The sequence below is a fragment of the Cucumis sativus genome, chromosome 7, assembly GCF_000004075.3.
Source record: "Cucumis sativus cultivar 9930 chromosome 7, Cucumber_9930_V3, whole genome shotgun sequence".
In the NCBI taxonomy this organism is placed as follows: domain Eukaryota; kingdom Viridiplantae; phylum Streptophyta; class Magnoliopsida; order Cucurbitales; family Cucurbitaceae; genus Cucumis; species Cucumis sativus.
Window position 1 is genome coordinate 22,131,526 of NC_026661.2, and position 23,499 is coordinate 22,155,024.

Below are 23,499 nucleotides of genomic sequence, written 5' to 3' on the forward strand. Positions count from 1 at the left end.
CAGGACAAAATAAAATAAAAGGTCAAGTTTAAAACTTTGCTCTCCTCAACACCACTCCAGAGTTATTTTTCACAACACACAAAATTGGCAATCATCCCAAGAAAGAAAGAGTATGCTTTTATAACTTTCGGAAATCTATTCACATTTTCATTAGCCAGAAAAACGTGATTACAGACAAAATTTTCTAACATTTAAGTAAGAATATCTCAGATGGACTTCAACTACTCTGAGGAGCTCAAGTCCTCTGTTGTCAAGCAAAAGGGAGGGGGTAAAAGTAGATTTCTACAAATATAATTTTAAAATACATCATAGTTGGTTTCTTTCTTCTTGTATCAACTGAAATATCCTAGCTGCTGATTCAGTTGCAGATCTAGGATGGTGGGGTACAACCCTAATGGCTCTTGATTTGTTCTCATTCATTTCTGGATTTGGACTGGACTCCTCAACTGCTGGTGGTTCAGTAGGAAAAAGAGGAAGCACATCCCCATTACCTCTCTCAGAGGGGCTACTAGCTGTACTTCCCAACAATTCACTTCCCTTTGATCCATGAAACTTCTCAACATTAAATGGCATCGAATGGCTTGTCTGGCTTGGCATTTCACACGAGTTTTCTTGATGTGTCAAGCAGTTGACATCCCCAGTTGATATTTGGTTTTCCTGTTCTTTTGACTTGACTTTACTAGAAAGACTCACTTGATCTGGAACTGACCCCGACATGGATTTATTAGTTACTGGAATGCCATAAGGTGAAAAGTACGGCTGGTTCAATGGAATCGAGCCAGGAAAATATCCAAATCCTTGGTGGTGAGATGCAGGAACAGCATAAGCCGGAGGGTAAAAGTCCCTAGCTCCACTACCTGTATTTAGGCTCATTGTTCCGAAGTTACCGTACATCGGTGTCATGAATTGGGCACTTGGAGGGCATGGCCCAGAATATGGTTTGTAAACAAGCCCTTCGGAAGGGGACATAACAGGAACCAACCATTGATTTCCTGGTGTAGGTTGGTTCAAGCACCAGGGATTTGATTTTGGGGCAGCAGCAGTGGGAGTTTGTGGCTGCACGTCTTTTACACGAAGTTCATTGCTTGTTTGTTGAGCAAGTACAAGTTTACTGTTGTCCTTGTTGAAAGAAGGAAAAGGAAGCTTAGCAAGAAGATTCTTATCTGCACATTTTCTGTTGAGAACGAGATTGGCCTGTTGATGATTCTCTTTCACCGTGCTGCTCGGAGCCAGTTGTTGAGCACACTCAGTTAGCTTGTTCTTAACGGCAGAAAAAGTTGATGGTGGGTTGTCCAAATAGTCTTCAAGTAAGATGTGTGGTGATCCAGCAATGAGTTTTTGAACCTATGTTAAAATCAAGCAGTAACATTTAAACTACAGAACAACGACCAAAGTTCAAGTAATGACTGGAGCCAAATGATGTACCTCTATGAGTCTATGCAACTCAAACACCTGTACAGCAAAAATCCTTTGCTGACTGAAAACAGTTGGAAAAAAGTGAGAATAAGGGATCAGATAACATATACCGAGATCTCAAAGAAGATAACATTCGGATGAGAAGAATAAGCCAAATATACAAGGAATTGTAATCACAGAGGAATACTTAAGAGGTTCGACCAATTAAAGGATCATTTAATGGTAATGCTTGCAGTGCAAAGAGAATGTTACTTGATAAATGAACTCTAAAAAAATACCAACAAAGATTAACATTACATATCAGATCATATCAGGAGGTTATAATGGCATTTGCATCAACCAGAAGATGTCATAACTGGTGAAGTAACAAAATTCTAAAACATCTTCTAGATGAATAGTGTTAAATCACCGATTAACACAAAATTTTAAGCTAATGGGTTGAGATAATTTAATTATATTAACACTTTCCCCCTTGCTCTAGGCTTCAAAATTTTGTAGAAGACCCAACAAGTCAAAATCAATATTAATTGGGAAGAAAATGGCATTACAAGTGTTTGATTGAATACATAACCTCCTATTCTAATTATGTCAAATTACCAATGACCCAAAAGTTCAAGCTAATGACTTGTGGTAAATTTAGTGTTGATTTAACTATATCAACTTAACAAATAGATTGCAAACTGAATTTACAGAGTCAACTTAAGAATTGGTAGGCTAACAGAAGTATAGTATTGAGGGTATCGGACTAGTAGATGGCCTTTCTATATGAAGTTCAAGACAAGATACTACTTAGCAGCATAATATCTGAGATGTATCAACAAGGCTTAGGCATAAAAAGAATACTCACTGAACAATCGCTTTTCTAGCTTTCCAGAACTGTTTTTCGCCAATCAACTCGACGACAACATCAGGGGAGATGTTTGGAGCTGAAGTTGAATCTACTAAGGAAGCATAGGGTTCCATGAATGAATTTTCCAAACCTGCAACCCGGCTGCAACCCACCTTGTCCTGGACAGCTTCAGAGCTCTGCTCAGCCAAACCTTTTGGATGTCCTCTCACATTTGCACCAAACAGTCTATTCAAAGTGCTGACCGAAGTCCAGCTTTCTTTAGCCATGGATGGATGGGGTAGCTTTGCCTTTTCAAAGTCCTTATACTCTGCCTCTAACAAAGGCTTGCCAGTGGCTGAAGGGATAAATGCAGACCTCTCCTCAGGATCCCGAGTAGTTTTGGTCAAATTTGGATTATCCTTGCCTTCCTGCCCCACGTATTTTCTAGAAATAAGATTTGTGACTGCTATATTACCCTGTGGTTCACAAGCAATTCCAAGTTGTGCAGAAGAGCTCGTACTGGGGCTTGACATCCTTTCCCTATCAGAGGCAGGGATCCTGAACTCTTCGTCCTTGGAAGAAAAGTTCTTGAGAATCGATACTTTATTCTTAGTGACTAAATTGGGTTGAGGATTTGATGACAGTGATCTTGTTGCCACCAGACTTGTCTTTAGCAACTTTGCCTCGTTACTCTGCACAACTCCTCTAGAACCGTAAGAGTGAAGTTTCTCAGCCTGATGAGATTGTACAGAGCACTTGGAGGACGATGAGAAGATGCCCCTTTTTTGGCCAGCAAACTGCGGAGCAAAAAAATTCATGCAATCAATAGCACAAAATGAATAAAGAACTAATGCACGTGAGAAGACAAGCACTTCAGCCATGTTTGGCTCCTAGAGAGGCAGTCTGTTCCAAAATGGCTTACACTGATCAAACTGTCCCTCATTTTCTATTATTGATTCTGAGTATTTTCATCAAACATAATACTAGGAATATATGGTTTCAGTTTGAGTACTACAAGGATAATCCAACGTAACTTTTCGGAGAAGAAAACATTGAGGTTGATACCCAAAAAACCAAAAAAGTCAAGCACTAGTGTAGTGATAAACATGTGGGTTGTGAATAGTTGCAGTAATTCTGTGTATCTTACATGGCTCGGAGACGTCGGGGTAGCCGGAGTGCCGCTTGGAAGAGGAGTGGCTGAAGCTGATCCAGAGGTAAACCTCTGAGTAGGAATGGTGAGCTGCTCATATAGAGCCATTTTATTCCTTGGAGGGGCTCTTGGGCCTCCTTTCTCTGTGTCATTGACATGAAGCCTGGGGAACATCGGACTTAACAATTTTTCTTCATCCTTTCCCCCCCTCATCCTCTCACCAAAGTTCCAAATTAAACAAACTCACTAAATTCAAAATTCGCCAGAAGAACCCAATTCCATGATTTTCTGTGTTAAAACAAAGGGATTTTCATTCCAAAACACAGAAAACCCATTAATATCCTTCACCAGTTTGCAAGATTTCAAATACTTTTGCAAGTAACACGATTGCAACCTTTTGAGGGAAGAAAATGTTAAAAATTCCACTTAATTTTAGAAAGCCCTTTCTTCATTTTGTTTTGAAAAACTATTTAAAACCAACCATCAAATCACAAAATTCTGCCAACCCAGAAAGAGAAAACATTAATTTTGGTGAGGGATTCACAATTGGCAGATACCTATCATCAGCCCACCTCAAATGAACAAATCTTCTGGCTGAAATTCATGAAAAAACAGGAAGAACACATGAAAAAACAAGGAGAAAACGAGAAAGAGAAACCAAACAATAAGTGGCATCACCCAAAAATCCAAACAGTAGAGAAAAAAGAAAAAATTGAAAAACAATTTCTTTTAATAGCAAAAACTGAAGATTCGAGCTGACAACAAAAATGCAGACAACAGCCACAAAATCGAACACCCAAATGGAAAAAGTACAGAATTTGGCAACTAAGCAATCAAAGTAGCTGAAGAAGAAAAGTTAAAAAAAAAAAGAGGAAAATATCAGAAAGAAGTGCTGAAGGTAAGATAGAAACAACAACAAAACAACAGACCATACAAGGAAACACAGGAAGGAGGCTAAAAAATAGAAAAGTCAGCAGTTAAATATAAGGGAGAAAAAAGGAGAAAAGGGGAAAGAATAGAAAGAAAAGACCTATTGGATAAAGAATATAAATTGGGAAAGATGGATTCTGTGAAAGAATAGGGTTACCTTGGATTTGCACTACTACAGAGGATCCCATCAACCCACAAGAAAGGGAAAAAAAAAAAAAAAAAAAAGTAAAAGGAGAGAAAGAGAAGAAGAATAAAAACAAAAAAAGAACTCAAAGTTCACAGTAATGTGGGAACCAGGTGGGAAATAGGATAGAATGAGAACTACTTTTAGGCAAAAGGGCCTAATCCCAGAAGCCAAAGAAGGGTGTTCCTCCAGTTTTTCATATCTGCCTGTGCCTCCACAACAAAGGCTAGTTGTCAAGATTCAATTGGATTGAAAGACCCAATTTTGAAAACATTTCTGATTGTGGGGTAGTGACTGAGTTTAGCACATGGAGAAGTATTTTGTCTACGGTGTTCATCTTTCAACCTCATATTTTGTGTCCCTTAGAGAAAAAATTTGGCCAATCTCTTAACGAAAAATCCGTTAAAGATCGTCTTCAAAAGCTTGGAGTCAAAATTTTCTCTTTCTTTTTCCGGTTGTATTGATTCAACCAAAGGCAAAGGGGAGACAGAATTTGGGGTCTGGATATTGTACGGTCTTGAATTGTTAATTTGACCACAAAGATCTCTCTTTTATTTATTTTTTATCAAAAAGACACAGAAAAATTTCTCCTTTTTTTCTCTTAGATTTCTGTGTGAATCAGTATTATAATCACACGTGATCCCATTCATTACGTGGCCAAACCAAAGCCATTAAAATCTTTTTTATTCTCTTTTTCCAAAGAAGGAAAAAAAGCTTGCTTTCATTTTTGCATATAAACTCCATCCATCCCACACGCTTTACTTATCAGCCGGTACGACAAGTCGTTCCATGCTCATAAATTTTTCAAGAAACTTGGGCCTACCCTTTACTTTAACGAGCCCATTTCTTAAGCCCAAAGGCCTATTGAGTTCTGCGACTTCTACATTTGGGGCGGTCAAGAGAAAACCCATAGGCCCATGTCAACGTCCTAAGCCAAAGGCCAAAGAGGGAGAATCAATGCTCCTATTCTATTCCTTATAAATACTATTCACTCTAACAAGTATCTAATAAGTTTTATAGCTTTTTTGGTTCCTTTTCAAATATGTATGACTATTGCATATTCCTTTTCAAGTATACATAAAAACTTGATTAATACCATCACACCACATGAAGATATTCAGAGAGTTGTTATCTGTAACAATAATTGATATTGAAGTCATGTCCTAGACTTAGTTGTGTAGGTGTTTGTTGATGAGGTGATTAAATAGACAGAGAGGAAATCGATGGGTTACGTTAAAAGTGAGATGCTAAGAAATCGATAACTATTCGAACTAGTTCGATGGTTCTTTCAATTGCTGGAAATGCAACGAAAGTAATAGCTCGACAAAAAGGGCGGAAAAAGATAAGTAAGAAGTGGTGATGTAAATGAAACAAAGATATAAATAGGAAGAGGGTTGGTTGTGTCTAAAAATAAATAAAAAAAATAAGAAAAACATAAAAGAAAGAGAGAGGGAGAGAGACGGTGTCGTTTTAAAGGAAGAGTACAATATTTGAAGGGAAAGAAGACAAGAAAGAAAATGACGAAAAGGAAAAGAAAGATAATGTTAATTAATACTTTATATATATATATATAAAAGACAGATTGGAATTTTTGAAAGAGAGAAAGAAAGAAAGAAAGAAAGAAAGGGTTAGGTGTTAGGATTTTCCACGTGAGACAAGGTTATCAGGAGGAGGGCGAATGAGAGGAGGCCACGATGGAAAGGATGGTTGCGTTCACGTGTGAGCCGTAATAATGGAAATGACAAGGATATGCTTCTGGGGACCAATAATAAGAAAACGAATTAAAAGGAAAAAAGAAAAAAAGAGAGGCAAAATGCAATGTAACGAAATCAAGGGCCCTGATTTCCCCTTTTTGCCTTTTATTCAACATAATTGGATGCATCAACGGTCAGATTTGGATCTGGGATGACAAGATAAAATGGACCCCAAATTCTTTTTTAATGTACTTTATTTTAAACCCCAATGTACTTTCTCTCTATTTTCTTCACACTCTTTTTCCTTTACAATCGAATTTACAAAGTTTTATTAAACATTTTTTTAAAAGTTTAAATACATACTATTGTATTTCAATAATGAAAAGAGGTAAATTGTATTTCATTCCTAAGCTAATACCTAAATTGGCCTTTTAAACTGCTTTAAATTATATCAATTTGACTTTTTCAAATTATTTTAATACTTTATTCAACCAAATATTAAAATATATAATATACCAATTGGGTTTTCAATTCTCAATAAACAATCTCATCTTAAATTTTAATTTCTATCATATACAGTAAACATGACAAGTAATTACTGATATCGACTATTTGAGGAAGAGAATTATTAACATTTAAATTTGTTAATTTTGCAATTTAAAAAATGTAATGATATAAACTCTGTTGTTATAATTTTTTTTTTGCTATTTTTACAGGTGGTCGTGGATGAATTTCTTATTTAGGATTATTTATTTATTTGAAGAAGAAAATAATGCTTCATTTTAATATTTAAACTAAACTACTATATATATGTCTATGTCATGTTACCTGTTTAGGCAAAGATGTGACAAAGTATGTTTTCTTTTTCTTTTCCATTTTTTCAATAAAGACAAAGAAAAAGCCAACAATTTAGAAGCTTCTTTTCTTTTCTAAATCCTACACTATATAACGTTTCTTTTAGCTAAAATAAAACTCTACTATACATTTTAATTATTTCTTTTCTTACATATTCTGATTTGATAGTTTCTATAAAACCTCCCAACTATGATATTTGTTTCGATTATATTTTAAACTCTTTAATTTATAAAACAACTTATTTAAAAGAAAACAAATGTGTTTGGAAGTCACTCAAAATAGATTTTTAAGTATATGTTAAACAATTAAATATATGTTGAACAATTAAAAAAGAATAGTTTAATAATTTTTTTTTTAATTCAATCTAAACGGACTCAATTTTTTTTAGGGTATTTGAGTAATTTATCACAATATGCCTCCCCTAACTTTTATTTTATTAAACTCAATCTCCTATTGCAAGTGGTTATATATATATTGTAACATATATACTTCTACTTGTAAGAATTAATTCCTTCCTAACTCATTTCATCATCAAACTCCAAAAGTTCTCCAATTTTTTTCTTTCTATTTTAAAAAGTCATGGAAGCATGCATCACGAAATCGAAATCTTTCACAACCGTCTTACTTTCTTTAAATCGCAATAAGTGAGTGAGGATTCGAACATTCATCGTTGAAGAACGGCCTATATTATTAATCTCTTTTACTGCCTATGGTATAATTTCTATTAGAAGGATAAAAATGTATACATAAAATTTAATAGATGTCATCTTCACACATTAATGAAAAACCAAAGAAAAAAACTATATAAATGTAAGAGATAACATAATAATAGAGAAGTAGCATAGCATTTAATGGGAGAGGAAAATCTTGAATAATACATTCAATTAATTACAATTGCTACATCTTATATTAAAATTTGAAACTCAATCTAACTAGCTAGCTAAGATAATATGTTTTTCTTATTTCTTAAAACAACGTATATATACGGTGAAAAAACAATCGAGGGTACTAGTTGAACTATGGTCTAAAATAGTAGAAATTTCAATAGATGGATCGAGACATGGGAGGGAAGTTCGTTTAAAAATGATTATACGTTTGAAAGAAAGAGAAAGTAGAATAAAATAATGTGAAATGGGTAAGCCATGATCCGAAGTTTGAGACAAGTTGTAGGGAGAAAATGTTAGGGATGAGACAGTACATGATGTCTTAGTTATACCAAAGATAACATTTGTCCACTTTGTAACCCATTAACATATACAATACTCTGTTTCACACTTTCATATATATATATATATATGAATATATATTCTCTCACCCATTATTATTGTTATTATGTAGTTTCTATCATTCATTTTTAACCTAATGTTACTGTTTCCATTTGGCTGGTTTTCCTAAACTACAAATATTCCCCCATTACTGCTTTTTCCTGTTGGATGAAAATTGGGACTTGAAACATTCAGTTTTATGGTCTACTTGGAACATCAAACTCAAACTTTTCAACTTTAAACTAATAGAAACTACTGTTGGAACTTGAAATAATGTAAAATTGGGATCTAAGTTCTACATTGTTTTTAGCTAGTTGAAGCATATATATATAGAGAGAGAGAGCTCAATTAGTTGCTTGCTAAACTACTCATTCAAACTATATGATTATTATTGGAATCTAAGACAAAGAAATGAGACTTGAATACTGATGATACACTGTTTTCTAAGGTTAACTCAAGCATATATAAATCAGTTGGTTAACTTTTTGAGTCCAAGCGGCTAGAAACTATAACGGAGTTTGAAATAGAATGGAGAGTTGTATAGCGTCACATCTTACATTGTTTAAGTGAGTTAATTAACTCATAAACTACATGTTTTTATTTTAACTCCAAGGTGATGGAAACAAGGGAAGCAATGATGTTGAATTTGATTTTTTTGATGTATTTTAGAATTCTTCTCACTGTCATATTATCTGGTGCAAGAAAAATTGGGGGGGTATGAAGAAAAACATGAGAGTTGACAAATAACAAAGAGATGTTTCACCAAAACATAGCCTATTTAATGAGCTCACTGATTATGGGGAGCATGTGGGTGCTCAGCTCACAAGTCAGAAACCAAGTTTCTCTCTCTCTCTCTATTATGTAAGCAGTTAATAGAACCAGGAAGATGAGAAGAAAGTTTTCATTTTTATATGCAACTTGTTTATTTATTATATGCTCTCTCAAATCTAATTCTTCCTAGCTGCCCCTATGTGTATAAACCTTACTCTAGTTTTGGTAAATATATGATCTTAGAATGCCTTTAGTTTGTTATTTGATATTTCAACTCGTTTTTGGTGAAGTTTAGAGATAATACTCTCGAAATCATTACATCATATACGAACTCTTTAGATTTTTAAAACATCTCTTTCCTTTTGCTAATGGATATAGCCAACACATGGCTAGTTAGCGGGAATATCTTCCATGTCGATTATGTACTGTTTACGTTCTTTGATGGTTAATTTTTCATAACAATCATTATGGATAAATGATGTAATGGTTCTGTTTTTGCTATGTATACAATGTTTCTAAATTGAACTGCTCATTCATCATTACACAGTTAGATGTTTTTGGTACATCAACATTTAGGAAAGCTAAGGCCAAGGGCCATTATGATGCTATTGACATTTCCAAAAGAAAAGGAAAGAGGAAAAATAAAAAAAAACAATATACATCAGGAATCACTATTACACTTATCCTTTCATTTTTTTCCCCCTCTTGGGTCAATTCTAGATTCATCTAATTTGTTTCTATTTCAGAGATAAACCAGATAAGGTATGGATATAAATAGATAAGGATCCCTTTCCAGTTTGTTTGCTTTTTTTTTTTTTTTTTTCATTTTTTTCTTTAAACATATAAAACTGTTGTTTTGATAATAATCTCTTAAACTTCTGTTGTTTGTCTTCAATAATTAAGGAATCATTAGTGTGAATTTTGCAAAGGGAGAAAAGGTAAAGCCTATATGATTAAAGGTATGATTAATAGGAAAAGTTTTTATTGTTTGAAAAAGATGCTTTGGTCTGTCAAAATGACAGTTTTTTTTACAGAAAGCTAAGGCTTTTTAGTGCGCATGGTATTGGTATTGGTATTGGTATTGGTATGGTATATATATATATTAGCAACCAAAAAGGAGGGTCGGGTCAGAACTAGAGATGAGCTCTCCCCACTTGAATAAACTACTAAAATAATATATTAAAAAAATGGGAAGAACTTTCATTTTTCAACAAAGTTTTGATACCAAATAATGAATATGGAAAACAAGTATGAGAATTAAGAATCCTTGTGCTAATTATTTGGATCAGTAACGAAGAAAAGTGAGGTTAGGATAAGTAGTTCCTTCTTGCAAATCTTTTATTTGAATGGTTGGTCATGTGACTCTAGATCAAGTATTTCAAATGGAAATCGAATGAAACTTAAATTATTGAAAGAAAGTATATGAACAATAATTTTGTGAGTCCCTGGTGATTGATATCATCTCTCCACTTGAATAAACTATACAAAATAAAATATTAAAAAAGTGGGGAAATCTTCATTTTCCAACATAGTTTTGATTCAAAAATGCATCACTGAAATCTCATTCTTCCCAATTTGCAGAAATATATACACAGACAGTGTGTTTTTATTTTATAAGAAAAAGGAAATCCCCCCACCAAACTGACAAAAGAAAAGCTTATCTTTTTCAAACGCATTATATTTCTGTCAACTGTTTAGTTATTATATATAAATATTATATATATATGTGTGTGTGTGTGTATATATATTTTTTATTCTCTTCCTTTGTGCTCATTGTTTTACATCTTCAAAGTACAATTACCAATATTTTGTTGCATTATATAGCCTTTGCCTTTGGACATTTTTCTTTCCATTTCCATTCCCATCCCATCTATAAAAACCAAACCTTTCTTCTGTTTACCAGAATTTAACGTTGAATAATTTCTAGTTCTCCATTGCCATTTCACAGGTATGTACAACAATATAACATAAGTACAACTTTCTTCTTCTTCTTCTTCTTCTTCTTCTTCTTCTTCTTCTTCTTATTGCTTTTCACTCAGTTTCTTGTTTTATACGTTTCCTCTTTGCATGAATGTTTGGACTTTCTCTTTTGGAATTTCTATTTCCTTTTCCAATGGTTGACAAAAATTAGTCGCCAAAAAACTGACATAAGCAAATGCCCATTTTCTTCCTCTTCTCTCAGTTTCTTCATCATTTTCCAAATTAAGAAAGAGTTGGTTAATGTCCTGACAGAATGTACAAAAGGGGTTTAAATACTTGAAGGAAACTTTGTATCTTTTCTCCTCTTATTCAAACAAGATCGGTCTTTTTCGGTTTTCGTCATCGCTTTGGTAAGTTTCTTGAATTCTCTTATCATTTTAGGCTTTACTGAAACAGGAAATGAAGATAAAACGAGAAATAACGTGAGTTAAGTTAACAAAGTTTTTTTTTTGTGTTTTCATATTTCAGGGATTTGAATTGGTAATGGATCATTTGAACTGGAATGGATATGGATCGAGAGTTGCGAAGAAGACGACGGCGTCCACAACGTCTTCCTCGTCGTTTTGGAGTAATTACCAACAAGGAGTTGAAGAAAGGTTCGTGATATCAAGCTCAAATAATTCCAACTTCTTCAACTCAGTTCAAGATTTCCCAATTAAAGTGGCTGCAAATTCTTCAACTCCGGTTTTAAAAACAGAGAACCCTTTGGCTATGAGCCCTTCATTGACAAGCTTTACAACATCTAGCAACATGGATGTTGTTGGACTTTTATCGCAACTTGACGCCGGCTCCAACGGAGATAAATCGGCGACCGTAACAACGTGCTCGCTGGAGTCGTTAGACTGTTTGCTTTCAGCTACAAACAGCAACACAGACACATCAGTTGAAGATGATGGATCAGTTTCAATGATGTTAACAGATTACACCAATTTATGGAACTTTGGAGGCAATGCAGCAGTATCTTCAAAAGAATCTGAAAAGAATGGTTCAAATTCTACAAAGAGAAGCCATGAACAAACTCAATTCAAAGCTGCAGATTACTCTATTTTCTCAAATAACATCATAAATCTATCTGATTCCACTTCAGACAGTGGAGGTTTTAGGATCATAACAGATCATGATCTACCAAAACAGAAGAAACCCAGATCAGAAAAGCCACCAAGTTCATCAAACATCAATTTTCAACAATCATGTTCATCGGGATCTTCTTGTATTGATCAAGAACCGGATCCAGAGGCCATAGCACAAATGAAAGAGATGATCTACAGAGCAGCAGCTTTCAGGCCAGTGAATTTGGGATTAGAAATGATAGAAAAGCCTAAAAGGAAGAATGTGAGAATTTCATCAGATCCACAGACTGTAGCAGCAAGACAAAGGAGAGAAAGAATCAGTGAGAGAATAAGGGTTTTGCAAAGGCTTGTTCCTGGTGGAAGCAAAATGGATACAGCATCAATGCTTGATGAAGCTGCAAATTATCTAAAGTTCTTGAAATCTCAGATCAAAGCTTTAGAGAATCTTGGGCAAAAGCTTGAGTCTTTGAATTGTCCTCCAACTAGCATAGCTTTCTCTTTCAACCCATCTTTTCCCATACAAACATCATCCTCTCATAATAATTTCACACTCCTAAATCCCAACCATCTTATTAACCAATATCCTCAAAACTAATCTTTCTTCCTTAAAAAACTGTCCTCAAGATTACTCAACTTTTGATCAACTGATGTAGCTCAAATTTATTGGTTCATGTTTCAATCTTCAATGTATTTCTCTCTTTGTTTTTTACTCAACATAAATCAATAAATTTAAATTCAAATCCAATCATCATAAAATCACATCAACTCACTGCTAAACTCAAAAGCTTAAACAAATGAGTTACATGTTTGTTGTTTCAATACTTTAATACTCTTCTATTCACATATGAAATTGAAAATGTATAAAAGGTTGAACAAATAGAAATCAATACTAAGAGGAGAAAAGTGATATTATACTCGTTTAAAGCTATGATACTATGTTAAATCATCAATGACAACTAACAGGGCGATCAAAACTAAAAGAATCCCGTTTTTCTACCAAGTACAGTTTAGAAAGCTACGATACAAAGTTCCAAGCATATCAGGCCATGAACATGATCCCATTATGCAGCAATATATAACAGAAAACTGCTGAATTGGAGATCATCAATGGAAATGAAAGTGCTTTTTTCTTTTTCTTCTTGGAATTACAATAGTAATAATAATGGGATTTATTTTCTAATGATGATTGATTGATAATGAGGCTTTAGCTTTTTGTATGTAGCAGGGGAAAAGGCTTAGTAATAATAACAGTATGATTAAGATGAAAGAGGAGTTAGAAAGTGAATGTTACTTTTGAAACTTTGATCTTTGTAATTGAAAAAGAATCAAACTTTTTTCTTGGAGAAGAACTGAATTAAAAATTCTGATGTATATATTATTCATTTTGGCCCTCATTTAATTTTATTTTTACTGTAATTACCAATGCTTTTGAAACATTCTCTTTGGAAATATGAGCCAAAGTCAGTGGTGTGGTCTCCTTGATTCAATCCAAAGCGTGCTCTTGGGAATCACTCCAAATTTATTGCTAAGCACATGCTTTATGCTTCTTTTTTGGCTTGGTATTAAATCTCTCTCCCTCCCTCTCTCTCTCTTGGCACTATAGTAAGTACATTTTTGTTTAGCTCTATGTCTTATATGTTCTCCAACTTAGCATAGAATCTGGTTTTCCACTTTTAAAATAATAATAATAATAATACTATGTAGCTTTGATTAAATAAACCATACATCATTAGTTCTTCCAAAAAGAACCCTCAATCACTATTTATATTATACTTCTAATTAGCATATCATATGATCATGCATACTATTGTGGATGCATGTGCAATATGATGTATGGCCGGCTATCATTATTTACGATTGGATTCAAGGTGTGTTTTTGCCGGATACCTAACATGTTAAGCTAAAATTTGTTTACCGTATCTAAATTTTAGCCACTCAAATCTTCTTAAGATAACATACGATTTATAAGTAGCACTATTTTTTGACATATATACTAAAAAAGTCAAATGTTACTATGATAGAAACAACTGACGAACAAGGAAGCAAACACATAGATTTACATGATTCATTAACGATGTGTTAGATCCATAAGGTCGAGTGAGAAACTATTTTATTATTTCGAGGAGTATTAGGGTGAAAAATACAAAATGTAAAGATGTATGTAAGTAAAGGTTTTATACATGTTTTATATATAACAATCCGTTTAAGCCCTAACATGACAATTTGAAAACAAAATGATTGTCAAACAAAACCTTAGCATGTCAATTCTAATTGATACGAGACTTTAGTCGCACTTCTATTCTATTCGTTTTTTTCTTAACGTAATGATCAAACAACGTGAAGGAAAAGACAAAAAGGAAAGGGAGGAACGGTTGGAGTTTGATTGGATGCAAATTGATGATGAGAATGATGATGATATGTTAAAGTAGAGAAATTTGAATTTGCCAAAGTTAAGAGAGTCATGCAAGGAAGCCTAAATTTGTGGGTTGAACATTGAAAGCCCCTATGGGTTTGGTTTGGTTAATGACATAAATGAAGTGGAGGAGGTGGTGGTGGTGGTGGTAATGTGGGGTCACATCCCAAAGTAACAAACTTTGGACAAAAAATGATATCATTTCAATTAATTATTTAATAAGTAACAATAAAATAAAACAATAATTTATATAATATACTTTGAGCAATTTCAATTGGACTCTTATTTTGTAGGCTTTCCAACAGTTGACTTTGTCCAACCAATAGAGACATCACATAAGGGTGTTGTTGAAGCAAAATTCTTAACATATACATGGTCAAAATGAAAGGTGTCAAGCTCTCATTGGGCTGTCTTGCGGTGGCCAATACCGGGGTGGTTCCCTCATTTCTCTTTTCTTTGTTTTCTTCTACCCCGGAAAAGAAGAACTTTAGAGGTCACTCTCTTAACCGTTTAGCTATTAGCTGTGTGGATGCAGTACCATATCTTCTTCAAATAATATACATTTCTTTACCTCCTAGCTTCTTTTAGATGATACTGTGACGGTCAGGTAGATATGAGTTATGAAACAAATGGTATTACTATCTATATGTCTACTATGCTAACAAAGTATATCATTCTTCTTAAAGTTAGATGTGTTTGGGTTACTTTAGAAGCTCCTGTATGTTTTTGTAGACTGATTTAAAAGAGATAGAAATGGGTTTGAAAAATTAATGTAAAAGATATGGATAAAAGAAGTTTTGTTTAAATTTGGAAGGGGAAATGGAAGAAAGAACGTGCTGACCATTAATGGAATGTTGTAAAAGTAAAACTAATGGTGCTTGGAAGGGAGGATGCATCTTAATACCAAAGGTAACCGATTCTAAGTTCCAATCTCTTGTTAAATCGATTGATATTTGAGTGGATTGTGGTTTCTTTTTTCTTGAACAAAGATTTCTCTAAAATGAGGAAGAAAAAGAGAAAGAGGGAACTAAGATCGTTAAAAGCAAGTAATTTGAGTTACCATTTGATGCTTTAATGTGTTTTCTGAGTTGTTCTTGCAAGTCCATTGAAAATTTTAAGTTTCGTTTGATAATTGATTTCATGTTTGTTATTTAGGTGCATTTCGAATAACACACATGTCTTTCCTTTTGCATATCATCACGTCGTCCTATTATAGTTTGCTTTATATTTTTGAAATATTTTAATTTGTTCTTGGTATGAATGGTGAAGGGGAATATATTACTCTTTTAACAAAGAAAAAGGAGTAACTATTTCTTGTTTCTTCCCCATGTTGAGAAAGAAATGGTTTGTTAAATCTGCAAAAGATTCAACAAACAAAAATTGGTATTAGTTGGAGAGAATAGTGTCACAGGTTTTGACATTAAACCTCTGAACCACAAGTGAAAATCAATATTACTTGAAGAGGAAGTAACTTTACGTATGGTTTTTCGATACCGTGTTAAATTGCAAATTAATTTGAACGTATTCCTCAAAAACTCAAAGAAAGATGTTATTGTACAAGTCTTTAGCTTTTTCTTGATACCTAGAGAGTAGGAAGAAATACAATAGCACTAGTTCTTTCTTCTATTTACCGGTGCCTTCTTTTATTCGTAGAGGTCATATGACTCAGTTATTGATTTCTAATAGTTTTTGGTTTTTTAAATATAAGAGTTAGTGAAATACAAAAACTAAACCTGTTTCTAAAAATGACTTTTTTTTAAGCTTAGCTTGATTTTTGAAAATCATTGGTAGAAAGTATATAATAAAGTAAGAAACTTAGAAGTAAAAGAGACGTTTATAAATTTAATTTTCATTAAAAAAATATAGTTATGAAACGATTCATAGTTTTTATTCTTTAAATTTGATTAAGAATTGATGGGTCATGAAGAGAAAAAAAAGAAAGTTGAAAACTACAGCAAAGAAATAATAGCACCTAAGTAAAGAAGGATTGGGTGAGAACTTGAGATCCAGCAAAGTACATTGGAGGGTAGATTATCAGAATGGAGGATTGTTGTTGGATGCTCAGTTAGATTTTATTCGTATCAATTCTTATATCATCAATCAACTCAAAAACTTGTACTGATGGATGAAGTTAAATTCATTATATATCATCTAAAATTCTTGGTATGTGTGAGCTCCAAATATGAAAAAGACTCAGAAATGGAAAGGAAATAACATTGCAGGAGTTTAAACATATGTTCTCTTTGAACAATTTAGTCTCATACCATCTTAAATTACCAACCAATTCAAAAGCTTAATTGTTGAAGGTAAATTTAATTAAATATGATTCGACGCATATATTTTTTTTTAAAACAAGAAACAATTTCTTTCATGAAAATAGCAAAGAGTGGTATTGAAATACAGAAGGTCCAAACTAGAATATGAACAACTTATGCCATGCAAGTTCTATTACCTTTCTTGGGGATCTCTAAATGATGAAGTCAGAGGGACCAACACAAGGCTGGAACTGATTCCACCATTATTTTCCTGAGGATTCTCCAAGATAGCCAGACACTGCTTCAGTTCCATCACTACCTGGGTCATGGTTGGCCTCTCAGTTGAAGATGAAGATACACAGGCTATTGCCAACTCAATAGATTTCCAAATAGAACTATTGTTAACGTCCAATCCTATTTTTGGGTCAACTGTGTTCTTGATTTCTCCTTCCTTAAGCACTGAAATAACCCTTTTGATGACATGGGTTTTGTCCTGAGTTTTTGTTATTGCTGGCTGACCAGTGACAATTTCAAGTAAAATCACCCCAAAGCTATAAACATCACTCTTCTCATTTAACTTGTTTGTTATAGTATACCTGCAGAGAAATATACACCAGAAAGCCTATATCAAAACACAGAATTTTTGGGGAATTTAACAAAAATGAAGGGGGCGTGTTCAAATGTAAGAAGTCTTTTAAGTGCTTGTTTGATAACGATATTGTTTTTAGTTTTTTATAGTTTTCATCTTCCTTCAAGGATATTAGATTTTGAAAATGCTTTTAGAAATAACAAAACTAAGAAACTGGTGGGTGAAGTAATATTTATAAGCTTAATTTTAAAAAAACTGAATGGTTAGTCAAACAAGGTTTAAGTTATCAAGAGAGAGCGGATCAAGGATGATAAATTACTATACTCTATCCATGCTGGCACTAAGTTGGCTCTAAAATTCTTCTCTTTATCAATTTGGTTGTACTTTAATGGCTCGTCAATTCAAGATATCCTCGAAGCTGGGAAGCTTTCATTTTCCCTTATCATTGATTTGTTATCTAGGTTTTCTTTACAGAGAAATTAGTTTTGTTTTTGTTCTATCTCTTTTGGTGTTTCTCAGTGTTTTGTCTCCTTTCGTTTATTTTTTCCTACTGTATTTTAATCATTTCATTTCCTTAATGAAAAGTTCCGTATCCTTTTAAGAAGAAAGTTCTGCTGTTTGTATTTCAAAGTCAATAATCTGACTACTGACAGGAAATTCAAGAAAAAATAAACAACAGCAAATACTTACTCTGGATCAAGGTATCCTGGGGTGCCAACAGCTGCAGTTGCTTGAGCTAAATCTCCTGAATGAAATGCTTTTGACAAGCCAAAATCAGCTAATTTGGCATGGAGGTTTTTATCTAGTAATATGTTTGTAGACTTGAGGTCTCTGTGAATAATTGGTGGCTGACACCCAAAATGAAGGTACTCTAACCCTGTAGATGATAATAATATAACTTAGCACTAGCAATCAAATGAACAATAAAATAATGGGATTTTAGTTGAGCAAATGTTTGTTTTTCCAACCTTGTGCTGCATCCAAAGCAATTCTCAGTCTCTCCTTCCAGTTCAAGATACGATTGCTCTTTTCTAATCAGATTAGGGGAGAAAAAACTCAGTGAGTTTCTCTGTTGAATAATCCAACTGACATAGAATTTTAAAGTATAGTTTGATAATGATTTCCCTTTTAGCTCTTTGTATATTTTCCTCCTCCCAATCAATTTTGAAACTATCTCAACCATCCGTAGAATACACTTGACTTCTTAGATATGACAAAAACAAAAATGAGACCTAGTTTGATAACTATTTGGTTTTTTGAAAATTAGGCGTGTAATCACTATTTCCACCAATAGTTTTTATATATTATTATTCCGTTATTTACTTCTTACAAATGTTTTTAAAATCCAAGTGAAGCTTTTTCAAAACTAAAAAAAAGTAGCTTTTAAAACTGTTTTCGTTTCTAGATTTTAGCTTAGAGTTTGGACTTTTTCTTAACAAACATGCCAATGGAAATAAGATGTGAGAAACCAAGCCATAATTTTAGAAAACAAAAAACCAAAATTCAAATAGTTATCTAACAGTTAGGATTTATTATATTTTGGTTTTAAAATTTTGGCAAAGGTTATGAAAATGTTTTTAAAAGGTAGATAACAAATCAAAGAAACACATGTTCATAAACTTGATTTTTTGATATAAGAAAGCCTAAGTAATTAGTTTTTCTTCTATTTTTGTATTTGATCTTATTTGGTACCCGATAGAAGATCTGCCAAGTTTCCATTTTCCATGTGTTCATAAACCAGTCCTAGGTGAGTGTCTTCATTACAATATCCAAGTACGGAAGTTAAGTTTCCATGGTGAACTGTTGTAAGTAATTGTGCCTGTAATATTGTTAAAACTAAAATTAGCTCAACTTAATTCAAGGTCTTATCAATTACTTTAACATAGAAGAGACTGTACATAAAGAATTAGTGCTGAATGAGAGCTTCACCTGCTGTTAGGAGAATTGTTTAACTGATATGAGAGATATTTGAGAGTAATTTTGAAACGGTTAAAATATTTTTTGATGGTATAATGTAGGAGTAGCTGATTAAATTTTTTGGTGGAATTGCCGCAACATGGCATTCTTAGCAAGAATTATTGCACTTGGAGGATTTGAAAGGCATTATGACACTAAGATTCCTAAGAAGAATGAAACTGTACTTTGGCTAGTGTGTTTGTGTCAGATAGATGTGTACACTTTGAAGTTTGAAACTTCGAAACTTGTTGGGCATGTATTGGATACTTAGTAGAGCAATAGGCATGTTAGACATCAGTTGTACAAAGTCACGATCTGTCCAACATGAGTTAAAACATGCCTTGGTTCTTCTAGTACCACAATTGTGGAGATGGAGGATCGAACCTCCAACCTTTTGAGGAGAAAACCATGTCAATTATTGTTGAGCTAAGTTCACTCTGGATGACCTCAAATATTTGTTAATTATACTAAATAGATACATATCTGAAAAAAATAATTGATTCGAGAGTAATTTACGGCAAACTAATTTTTTAAGCTTATAAATTCATAAACTCATGCATTATGAGTTCCTTCTGGCTTATGGTATAAAAGTGATATATTTTTAAAAATATGTCCTTGCCTTATCTGTGTCCTTGATTTTAGAAAACATTGGCATGCTACCATATCAGTGTCGTGTCATGTCAGTGTCTCTTTGAAGATTTTCAAGGTTAACGCATTACTTAGGTTAGGTTTCACATCTAAAAGTGTAAAACACTCTCAAACATGCCCCTTGTGTGTGACAATTGCAAAATTCTATACCATTGTTTTGTTGTTTGATATATCATATATTATAAGAACATTGCTGAAAATTTAGTGAGGACTCAGTATGTTGTTGCTTACCTCTTCCTCAAATTGCTTGTAACCTTGAACTGATGCAGGGGACAGCATTTTCACAGAAACTTGGATGCTATGCAAGTAACCATGATAAACTGTTCCAAATCCACCTTTCCCTATTACAGTCTCAAAGTTGTTAGTTATACTCAAAATTTCAGAGTAGGTAAGCTTTGTTTTCTCTGGCACTAGTGACGTCTCTCCTTGCTTGCTACTCCCAGAGATCTGTTTTTCTGCATGATGTATTAGTGCTCCCACAGTTAAAGAAACGCTTAGTTTTAGTGAGCTACATTTGAAGAGTTACTGCATGTTTGATGAAACTAGAAGCATCTGACCATGAAAAACAAGATCATTATGTTTGTGCAATACCTTTCTTCTTTCGTCTCCTTTGGCGCCAAACAATTGCACCTCCGGTTAACAATGCTAATGTAACTCCACCAAGTGATGCTGCTAATGGAATTACATACTCTTTCTTCTTCTTCTTACTGCAGGGCTCTGATAGACAAAGATATGGATTGCCTTCGACACTTCATAATGAATAACAGGAAGTGAGATGCTTAAGAATATCTCTGTGACATAATTTCTATTAATTTGAGTAGTGTTGGGTTGTTATTATTAGTTACCTCAATGATATGGTTTCATTTCTTGATCTTTCGATAAGTGTCTGCGGAATTATCCCTGAGAGATCGTTGTTTGCCAGGTTTCTAAAAATTGAAAAATGTTGACATGATAACTCATTACCATAAGATATAGGTTCCATCTTAGCCTAAGTCGAAGATGCAAGTAACTTACAGAACTGTCAAGAATGGCAGACTAGCTAGAAAATCTGGAATCGTGCCATTTAAGTGATTGTTGGACAGATCCCTAAATAAGGCAAGCCAATTGCTTTAGAAAATGCTATTTTGAATGGTAAAGATAATGTCTACAGGTATTTGAGATGCTTACAGGTATTGTAGCATTGTAAGATTTGATATGTAAGAAGAAATTCCCCCAGCCAATCCACTCGACGACAAGTTCCTGATTTCATACCATTTCTTAAAAGAGAAATTTGGGTAAGATTAACAAGTTTTTCATTCTTGAATATGGATGAGGGCTTACAAAGATATGATTTTCGGTGGGCTGTCGCTAATGTAACTGCAATGAAGACTGGTCCACGCGTATTTTTGAGGGTAACATGGATCTCCTTGCCAGTTCTTCAGATTGTATGCTAATTTTATGTTCAGCAGTGCCTCAACTGGTATTGAAATGAATTGAGAATGATGATCATTAACTTGTTATGAACACAAATGACGAATATATTAAGCATAGATTGTGAAAAATCATACTTTCAGCTTGGTCTGTTTGCAACTGTGAGAACTGTTTTTGTACAAAAATCTCAATGGCATTGATTAGGGGTGGAAAACTTGAATTTTCATTTCTTTTAAGGGAGATCTCAATTTTGCTTCGATTTGCAGCTTTGGTGCCACTGCCGCTATAGACTGTGATTGTTGACAAATAATCAGGAGCCAGTTGCCCATACCATAATAATCCATTGACCAAGATGTCGAAGGCTCTAAACTGCCCTTTCTCCATCTTATGGATATCTGCAAAGTGCATGTAAATATAGAACCGTTCCCTTTTGTTACGAGTATTCCACGAAAAATTCAGGGGCTGATGGGAATGGTTTGGCGTAACTGCAGTTTCCAAGACAATAGATGGAATTGCAAATTTATTCAACTGAATTGAGCTGTTAGAAGATATGTTTTGCAATCCAGGTATGGTTGAGGACCACCATATCCGATCATAACTATCATTAGGATACCTTACAGTTCGGTTGCTTTCTGAACCATAGTCTAGCCGCTGACGGAGCATCAAGGATCCAGATACTGTCACATAAGTGGAATTATCTAGAGGTCTAATCTCTATTGCTGATATGAAAGGCACTCCTTTTTGAATGTTTATTAGACAGATTTGCATATAATCTAATGTTGGGACATGTATCAGTTCTTTTGTTACTATTTCAGAAGCATTTGACAGACGAACTGAATCCCAATAATCAACTCCAAGATATAAATCAAATGATGGTGGTCGATTTATGTTATCATAGTTGCCATACATGAAACTCACTCTGATCAAGTACTTTTCTCCCCCACTCCCTTGTGTTATGGTGTAACAGCTTCTGTTTCCTTCAGGAAAACTTCTTAGATTCCTGAGTTGGGCGTTGTTAAACTCACTCTGATCCAATTTTCTACTGTATTCAGGCGATATGTCATGGATTTCACCGGTATCGATAAACTCGGCATCAGAAACATACTTGAGCGTTGTTCTACTGTCAGTATAATTGGAATTTTCTGGTATACCACAATCTATGCTAATGAAACCTGCAAAGCAAAAGGAAATAAAAACATCATCCCTCTTTTTCTTCACAAGCTCGGAATGCAAAAAACTTCGAAAGAATAACAAATTGAACCTGATTGATCTTGACCATCAACATGGACCAGAAGGAGAGGCAAAAGTGCATAAAGCAGGAGAAGTCTAGGCATTTCAGATCACCCTTTTGATGGTATAATTCCAAACAAAACCCCCACCTTTTGAGATTACTTCTTGAAAGAAATATTGCAATAAATTAGATATATTCTTTTTGCAGGTGACCTCAGAAGTACCAAGTTAATTAATTGGGGCCAATGGAGGCAGCCACAAGGTGTAAGAAATGGTCATCTACCTGGAAAAGCAAGTAGTATTCAGCAGGTAACTTCTGCATAATTTTCCATCAGCATGAGCCTTAAACACTTCCATTTGTCAAATCAAGAATGGATGTTTTTGATGGAAAAGAACCAAGGGAGAATGGAATTAGGAGTGAAAATTCCTTAGGAGAAAGTTGCAGAAAATGAAACTTTGTAGCCATTGATATTTCTGAGTTTGAAACAGTCCAAGTCAATGAAGTTGACCACTTCTTTGTTTATGTTTTGACTTGTTTTTATTACAAAATGTACTTGTCTATGCTTATTATATTACATATGGAACCACAAGATGCCTTAAAAAAATCATGGGTGAAGTATTGTGAAATGTTCCATTTTCTTTCTTTCTTTTCCTCTTTGATGGAAGGATGGCTTTGTCTTTGTTTATTCATTTACTTCTATCATAACATTTTAAACTTCTCTAAAGACTCTAAAGTGAGTGGACTTTGTAGTACAGTTGTTAGTTTAAATTACAATCTAAGCCTAAAAAGAATAGTATAACCCATTTTGAATTGACATTTACCTAGAACTTATAGATCTTAGTGCATAAGACAC

General features: G+C 33.8%; 3 protein-coding genes and 1 long non-coding RNA gene across 6 annotated transcripts; 2 read left to right on the plus strand and 2 right to left on the minus strand.

Annotated features, from left to right (window-relative positions):
• Nucleotides 1-98: 98 nt before the first annotated feature.
• LOC101208149 (protein HEADING DATE 3B) lies at nucleotides 99-5,036 on the minus strand. Its single transcript, XM_011661356.2, has 5 exons — nucleotides 4,483-5,036; nucleotides 3,393-3,989; nucleotides 2,264-3,042; nucleotides 1,426-1,477; nucleotides 99-1,344 (listed from the first exon to the last, which is right to left on the minus strand). Exons 2-5 carry the CDS (start codon nucleotides 3,606-3,608, stop codon nucleotides 307-309), a joined length of 2,085 nt encoding a protein of 694 aa, XP_011659658.1. The 5' UTR covers nucleotides 3,609-3,989; nucleotides 4,483-5,036; the 3' UTR covers nucleotides 99-306.
• Nucleotides 5,037-10,847: 5,811 nt separating this feature from the next.
• On the plus strand, nucleotides 10,848-12,889 carry LOC101207907 (transcription factor bHLH87). Of its 2 annotated transcripts, none has more exons than XM_011661358.2 (3): nucleotides 10,848-11,042; nucleotides 11,277-11,424; nucleotides 11,543-12,889. In XM_011661358.2, the coding sequence occupies exon 3, from the start codon at nucleotides 11,558-11,560 to the stop codon at nucleotides 12,737-12,739; it is 1,182 nt and encodes a 393-aa protein (XP_011659660.1). In that variant the 5' UTR covers nucleotides 10,848-11,042; nucleotides 11,277-11,424; nucleotides 11,543-11,557; the 3' UTR covers nucleotides 12,740-12,889. The 2 variants fall into 2 exon arrangements, with proteins under 2 accessions (XP_011659660.1, XP_011659661.1); XM_011661359.2 differs by having other exon boundaries at nucleotides 11,327-11,424.
• Nucleotides 12,890-16,747: 3,858 nt separating this feature from the next.
• On the minus strand, nucleotides 16,748-23,071 carry LOC101207661 (probable LRR receptor-like serine/threonine-protein kinase At1g05700). 2 transcript variants are annotated; one of them, XM_031888391.1, is made up of 13 exons: nucleotides 22,929-23,071; nucleotides 22,677-22,806; nucleotides 21,553-22,587; nucleotides 21,326-21,461; nucleotides 21,173-21,244; nucleotides 21,020-21,091; nucleotides 20,851-20,931; nucleotides 20,597-20,754; nucleotides 20,237-20,460; nucleotides 19,094-19,220; nucleotides 18,370-18,432; nucleotides 18,092-18,278; nucleotides 16,748-17,408 (listed from the first exon to the last, which is right to left on the minus strand). In XM_031888391.1, the coding sequence occupies exons 2-13, from the start codon at nucleotides 22,747-22,749 to the stop codon at nucleotides 17,006-17,008; spliced, it is 2,631 nt and encodes an 876-aa protein (XP_031744251.1). In that variant the 5' UTR covers nucleotides 22,750-22,806; nucleotides 22,929-23,071; the 3' UTR covers nucleotides 16,748-17,005. The 2 variants fall into 2 exon arrangements, with proteins under 2 accessions (XP_031744251.1, XP_011659664.1); XM_011661362.2 differs by lacking the exon at nucleotides 22,929-23,071 and having other exon boundaries at nucleotides 22,677-22,855.
• On the plus strand, nucleotides 22,232-23,284 carry LOC116404959. Its single transcript, XR_004217978.1, has 3 exons — nucleotides 22,232-22,342; nucleotides 22,468-22,769; nucleotides 22,854-23,284. It is a non-coding gene; the product is annotated as an uncharacterized LOC116404959 (long non-coding RNA).
• The last annotated feature ends 215 nt before the right edge of the window (nucleotides 23,285-23,499 follow it).